General features: G+C 41.4%; 2 protein-coding genes across 2 annotated transcripts in view; one reads left to right on the forward strand and one right to left on the reverse strand.

The window, feature by feature from the left end:
• The window catches only part of LOC309497419 (uncharacterized protein), a 64186-nt gene that overhangs the window by 51888 nt on the left and 5604 nt on the right, over nucleotides 1-6694 (reverse strand). The window lies entirely within an intron of this gene.
• LOC309497443 (uncharacterized protein) lies at nucleotides 1680-6647 on the forward strand. Its single transcript, XM_082167732.1, has 6 exons — nucleotides 1680-2555; nucleotides 3328-3472; nucleotides 3559-3658; nucleotides 5322-5453; nucleotides 5550-5690; nucleotides 5796-6647. The coding sequence occupies exons 2-6, from the start codon at nucleotides 3387-3389 to the stop codon at nucleotides 5910-5912; spliced, it is 576 nt and encodes a 191-aa protein (XP_082023858.1). The 5' UTR covers nucleotides 1680-2555; nucleotides 3328-3386; the 3' UTR covers nucleotides 5913-6647.

Raw genomic sequence — 6694 nt, forward strand, 5'->3', positions numbered from 1 at the left:
ACCTACACTTACAAGGTGTTAAGAAAAAGATGCCAAGTTTAGCAAGAAAGTTGAGTGAGCTGGTCGAGGGAAAGAAACATCTGAAAATGGCTGCAAAAGAAAAAAAATACTTAAAAAGGATGATTAACTGTAATTCCTGTGGTCATAACCATACACAACCAATTGACAACCATTTTGAATAAGTAATGTGGGGGTGGTGGTTTTTTGAGATCTGTAATTTAAGTAAAAATGCCCTTGTACTACATATAAAGCATGCTAATGCATACATAGTTTAATTTTTTTAACTATGCAACTTGATTTTCATAGCTAGTAGTATTGATGTCTGATAAATGTATGTAATGTAGTGAAAGTATTTTTCACATTTTTAATGTTTTCTCATTCATAGTGGAGTAAATAAAAGTAGCATAAATTAGCTCAGATAAAAGTATCTCCAAATACTCCAATACTTGTACCAATGTGCTTCCAACACTGTAGGCTGTATCTGAATTTGTTTTTATTTATTTTTTTAAGATTTGTTTTGGTGATTTTTGCCTTTATTGTGATAGGATAGTATAAAGTGGACAGGAAGGTGGGAGAGAGACGGTGGGAGAGAGACGGGGGACGGGATAGGGAAAGAGACGGGATAGGGAAAGAGATGGGAGACGGGATAGGGAAAGAGACGGGAGACGGGATAGGGAAAGGTCCACGAGCCGGGATTCTAACTCGAGTCACCCGAAGCGCAACGGCTGTCAATGTCAATGTCGGCGCTGCCCATGAGGCTATCGGTGCCGACCTGAATTTGTATGTTAAAAACGTATATGTTAATGCCTTCTATTCCTATGTCTTCTGACTTATCTCCCAGGAGGTGCCAGTGAAGCAACCACAGATCCAGAGGAATAAAGAAGTCAGTTTGGCTCAAGTCAAATCTAGTCCTTCCAATGTCTCCAACTTCACATGGATGAAATTTCTGTTCAGGGGTGCGTTTCCCGAAAGCATCGTTAGCCAACTATGTTCGCAAGTTCCGTCGTTATCAGCATAGTTCAACGAGTCTGTGTTTACCGAAACCATCAGCTCTCGACCTGTGGTTAGAAGCATAGATTCTAGTTTGCATGACATGTGGACTTAATAAATCCTTATCTTGAGCAAAATAAGCAAGCTGACATTCAGTACAACCTTTGTCTTTTATTTAGAATACATACAAATGTCATTTATGTCTTTGAGTTTGTCAAGAGCTTTAAAGATCCTGTAACGAGGTTAAATGTTGTGGGAAGAAGGAGGCGGGAACCGGAGAACATTCAAACACATTTTAATGATACAAATACAAAAGGAAAGTAAAAGACAGCAGCCCCTCACGGACGACTGCTGTCACAATAAAACAAAACACAACTCAAGTTCAGGCCTGTCCTCTCTCTATCTCCACTGCCGTCGCTTCCGCTCCTCCGTAAGAGATACGAGACTGGTGCGTCGCGCTGATGTCGCTCATCAGTAATCACGCCACCGGCAGCTCTCTCTCACGGCTAGGGTTTGGGTACTGAAACACGGTGCCAATAGGGAACCGGTTCAGACGTAAACGGTAGTAACCAGACCGAATACGAACGAAAATTTCGGTGCCTGCCTTTTTTTTTACCGCCACCTGGTGTTCCGGCGTCAACTTGCATGACGTCAGTGCCGCTACTCAGCACACTTGTTGCGACTCGCGAGTAAGCACACTGATAGCGAGTAAGCGTCGCGAGAGGATTAATAAAGATGCCGAAGTCTAAACGCTCCAAGGTTTGGCTGCATTTCACATGTAGTGGAGACTCTGCGACATGCAACAAATGCTTTAAAGTAGTAGCATGCAAGGGAGGTAACACTTCGAATTTGATGAAACATCTGACGAGACATGGAGTGTACTTAAAAGCCGAACAATGCACCGTGTTTGACAACCTACGAGATGCAGAGCCAAGCGCGTCAACAGCAACAGCTAGTGTTGACCTCGCCGTCGAACAAATTGAAGAGAATCCAAGCCCTGCAACTGCCAATAAGTTTGTGGACACAGAAGAAGACGATAACAGCAGCCGTTCCTCTTCAGGTAAGTCTAGTAATTTAATGCCAACTGCAAATCTTGCATATTAAGTAGGCTAGCAAACACCGTTGTCGCGTGTGTGACTAAATTAACTGTACATGTGCAAAATGTTTTAACAAAGTTCCTCTTCCAACACGAGGCTATACTGTGTGTGTGTTATATATTTCTGAGTGCTCAGTGTCAGATATTTCTCTGCTTAAAGTAAAAGTCATAAAATGTTGATCTTAACGTGTTTGAGTGTTTTACATCAGTATTAAACGGCGCAATTTGTATGAGCTTTTCAGCAGAATAGGCTATAGTTGTAACCTGAAGAGGTATTATGTGTATTATATAAACATTTTTGATAGTAATTTTTTTTTTTTTTTTTTTTTTAAGTTACAATGACTCCTTTCATCATGGCTAAGAAGGCTGCACTAACCAAAGAGAAGATACAGGAAATCCACAGGGCAGTTACCAAATTTGTGGTGATGGGGCTTCATCCATTTTCCACGGTGGAATCGCCATCTTTCAGGTGAAAATGTGGGCTATATCAAAATAGAATTTCCTTTATGCATGTGAATGCCACCTCTGTACCATGAAGACATTCTGTGTACAAGACTAGTAATAGATATTATATTTATTTATTTTATAAAGGGAGATGACCACTGCCCTCAATCATAGATACCAACCACCATCCAGGGATGACATGTCCAACACGTACATACCCGCGTGGTATTCTGTTATAAAACATAATGTCATCCAGGAGCTGGCGCAGGTCAGCAAAGTTGCAATTACTTGTGATGGATGGACCAGCGTGGCACAGGACCACTATCTAACAGTGACTGTCCATTACATTTACAAAGGCAGCATCCAGCAGAAAGTGCTGAGCACTGAAGCAGTTTATAAGTCCCAGACAGGGCCAGTTGTGGCACAGGAAATCCACAACATTCTTAAGGAGTTCAAGTTGACTGGAAAAGTCGTAGCTGCCACAGTAGACAACGCATACAACATGGATGTTGCACTGAGAAACTTGACATTTTTAAAGGTTGGGTGCTTTGCCCACACACTCAACCTGGCAGCACAGAAGGTGTATGGCATCCAAGCTGTGACTAGGTGGTGTGCAAAGATTCGCGCAGTGGTGGTGTGGCTGAAGCGCTCCACCATGAGCAAAACTGTCCTAAGAGAGAAGCAGCGACTCCTCAGTAAATACCATATATATAATTATAAATACATCTTGAAAACTGAAAAGTAATACTTTTAAATATAAGCAATTGTTTATTGTAATTCAAATGTCTGTGCTTTAGATTTGCCAGAGCACAGTGTTATCCTGGATGTGAGGACTCGCTGGAATTCTCTGTACCTCATGGTGGAGCGGTTTGTGGAGCAGTTCCCTGCAATCCAGGCAGCTTGCCTCGATCAAAGGCTAAGGAAGCCAATGGAGAGGGACAGGTGAGGTAATGGACAAAAGGGTCACACTCACATGCAACAATATAAATGTACCTTTTTTTCTTAACATTATTGTTCATTTTCCACAGACTAGAAAGGCTTACAGAGAGTGATTTCGAGAAGGCAGAGGAATTCATGAAATGCATGAAAGTCTTGTACACCTCAACCCTCTGCGTGTCAAGTGTAGGGGTCGACCGATTAATCGGTCGGACGATTAATCGGCCGATTTTTTGCATTTTTTAACATAATCGGCATCGGCCAATATCCAGTATATCAAGCCGATTATTAGGCGGGCGCATCTGTGGGCAGCCTTGTGTTGTTGTGGACGCACGCTGCGCCTAGAGTCATTCTCCAGCAGAGTGAGCAGACCTCATCCAGTGCCTAAGGAAGGAGCTAAGTTCCTTGGAGAAAACTCCTTTATATTTAATTAAAACCTTTTGATATGTTACTGCCAACTTCGAGAAAAAATATGAATAGGCGACATGACGTTCGGTGGATATTGATAGCGTAACGTTAGTTGAGGTTGCATTAGCACAGCAGAAGGGTTGCTATCATGTCACAACAATAAGTAAGCAAGAATTTTGCAATTACAGACAGAGAATCTGATACTTTTATTTGTTCTGTTTTGTGTGTCTTATATTTGAGAGGGTTGTCACTCAATGCAGAGAAATAAGTAATAAAAAAGTGACCATAGGTTAGAAGGACTGGCTTTGCTTTGCTAGCGTCGTCGCTAGGGTTGGGTAGCTACAGACAGACCCGGTGCTAATACGGCACTGGTGCCTTAACGACCGTTATTTACCAGACCGAATATCAATGCGTATTTCTGTGCTACTGTTATGCCTGTGCTTCTCTTGGATGCTCTGAAAACGGACGTTAGAAACGTGACGCTAGTCAGCAGTTAACTTTAGCATACTGTTAGCTAGTAGCTGGATTAAACACGGTTAAAATGCTGGCCAAACAGTGTAATGTGTGACTGTATTTCACTGTAGACTAGGGGTGGAACATGTATTCGTATTGAACCGAAACGGTACGGGCGTCATGGTTCGGTGTATACATTTACACGGAGAATACATGGTATAAAAATAAATAAAACTCGCGTGCAAATTAATTCATGTAATGCGGAACTACTGTTAGATACGCGGGTTCTTTGGGGACACCTAATCTGTAGCCCCGCCTTAGCTCTGAAGCAGGCTGCGATGTAAAGATTGCAATGCTGGAGTATGGTGTGTGTGTGTGGAAGAGAGAGAGGGGCGCGGGCGCGATCGAAAAGTCGCGTGTGTTTAAAGTCGCAAAGTGTTTACTTATATTGTGTGTGTGTGTGTGTGTGTGTGTGTGTGTGTGTGTGTGTGTGTGTGTGTGTGTGTGTGTGTGTGTGTGTGTGTGTGTGTGTGTGTGTGTGTGTGTGTGTGAGTGTGTGTGTGAGAGGCGCGGATGCGATCGAACAGTGGAAACATAAAAACATACTCCGTCATTTTGTTTACAAGACATCATTCAAACTGCAAAGTGTTTAAGTTACTGTTAATTACAATTTTAAGGAAAACAAATATATTAATCTGAAATGTAGCAAATTAATTTAATTCATTCAGGTACAATTACCAAACATATCTCAAGGTCACAACAAGTGCAGATTGGTCAAGTGTTCAATAAATGTTTTTGTTGAGAAATCTTGTCTATCTTAAGTAATTATTTGTGTTATATTTTATCTTTCAAATGGAGGTTAAAAACAAGCACATAATCGGCCAAAATAAATCGGCAGCATTAATCGGCCATCGGCCGACCCGGATTTCAAAAGATCGGCATCGGCATCGGCCTGAAAAAACCCATATCGGTCGACCTCTAGTCAAGTGACAAGTCCCCCACAAGCAGCCAAATCATCCCGATCCTCACAAAGCTGAAGGCACACTATTCAACCTCCGATGATGACAATGTCTTTGTGGCTGCTATAAAAGAGAAGGTCTGGGGAGATCTTGAAAAAAGATACCAGGTACTATCCATTTGCAGCCAATTTCCATGTTCACAAAGAAAGAAGGCAAACTACAGCATTTTCACTATTAGACACTAAACCATGTTTTCATTACAGGATCAAGACGTTCAGAACTTCCTTCAGGAGGCCACTCTGATGGACCCTCGCTTTAAAGGCAGGCTGGAAGTTGGTGTTGCAGAAGCTTGTTGGGATAGGCTTGAGAAAGCAATTGTGATTGACAATGCCACGGCAGCTCAGGTATTTTACTCCATGTTAGTCAGAGACAGTGTACTGATTGCACAACTTTTTTCATATGCACTGTGTCCATGTTACAGTTTCTGCAATTAATGTTTGTGTCTACAGCGTCCAATAGAGGAGGAACTTCCTCATCAGACTGAGGCAGGTGAGGTGGAGGAGGAGGACCAAGCAGGCAAATGTGTAAGTTCAACCATATACTATCTATCTAGTAGTGTACAATGAATAGTTGTTTCTTGTGCTATACTGAACTTGTTTGTATGTACAAGACCAAGATGTCAGCCTTGGAGCAGTTGTTTGAGGATAAAGACCGAGAACTTCATACAACTCAGTCCACAAGCAGTGCCCTCTCCATCACAGAGCAGGTCCAGAAAGAGATAGAGATATACAAAGGCCTGCCAGCCATCCCATCTGGACAAGACCCTGTGGCCTGGTGGGGGGGTAAGAGGGATACCCTCCCTAATTTGTCTGTCCTGTCAGAGGTGTATTTGTGTGTGCAGGCCTCATCAACCCCCTCTGAGAGGGTTTTCTCCTGTGCTGGGCATGCTATAAGTCAAGAAAGATGCCGTATATTGCCAGAAAAAGCCAATATGGTGATATTCCTGCAGAAGAATTGTTAAAAACTGATGTAAAGTGTCCTTACCACCAGTCACAAAAGCTTCTTTAAATGTGCAATACTGTGTTGTTTAATATCTTGTTCTATATATTTGTTTTCTATTTTAATATTTAAGGTGTTGCACTGTTCAGTTCAGCTCATTACTATTAGGAAGAGAAAATGGAGATTAGATTACCCTGGTTGTAATCTCTGTTAATCTCCAGTATTATTATTATATTGTTTGATACAATATTGTTTTATTTGATATTATGTAAATGAAATTTTTTATTTATTGTTTTATTTATTACCATATATGTTACTTGTATTTATATTGTTTAAAGATTTAAGTTAATATTGTTTCCAGTTTGGCCCTGTAAATAAAAGGGTATTCTTTTTTGACAAAGTGTGTGCG

Source organism: Leuciscus leuciscus (assembly GCF_965113295.1).
Source record: "Leuciscus leuciscus genome assembly, chromosome: 4".
NCBI classification, from domain to species: Eukaryota; Metazoa; Chordata; class Actinopteri; order Cypriniformes; family Leuciscidae; genus Leuciscus; species Leuciscus leuciscus.

Coding starts and splice junctions, on each gene's coding strand:
- LOC309497443 (XM_082167732.1), top strand. CDS start 3,387: ATGGTGGAGCGGTTTGTGGAGCAGTTCCCTGCAATCCAGGCAGCTTGC. Junction 3,659..5,321: donor TCTGCGTGTCAAGTGTAGGG/GTCGACCGATTA, acceptor TCAAGTGACAAG/TCCCCCACAAGCAGCCAAAT. Junction 5,454..5,549: donor ATCTTGAAAAAAGATACCAG/GTACTATCCATT, acceptor TTTTCATTACAG/GATCAAGACGTTCAGAACTT.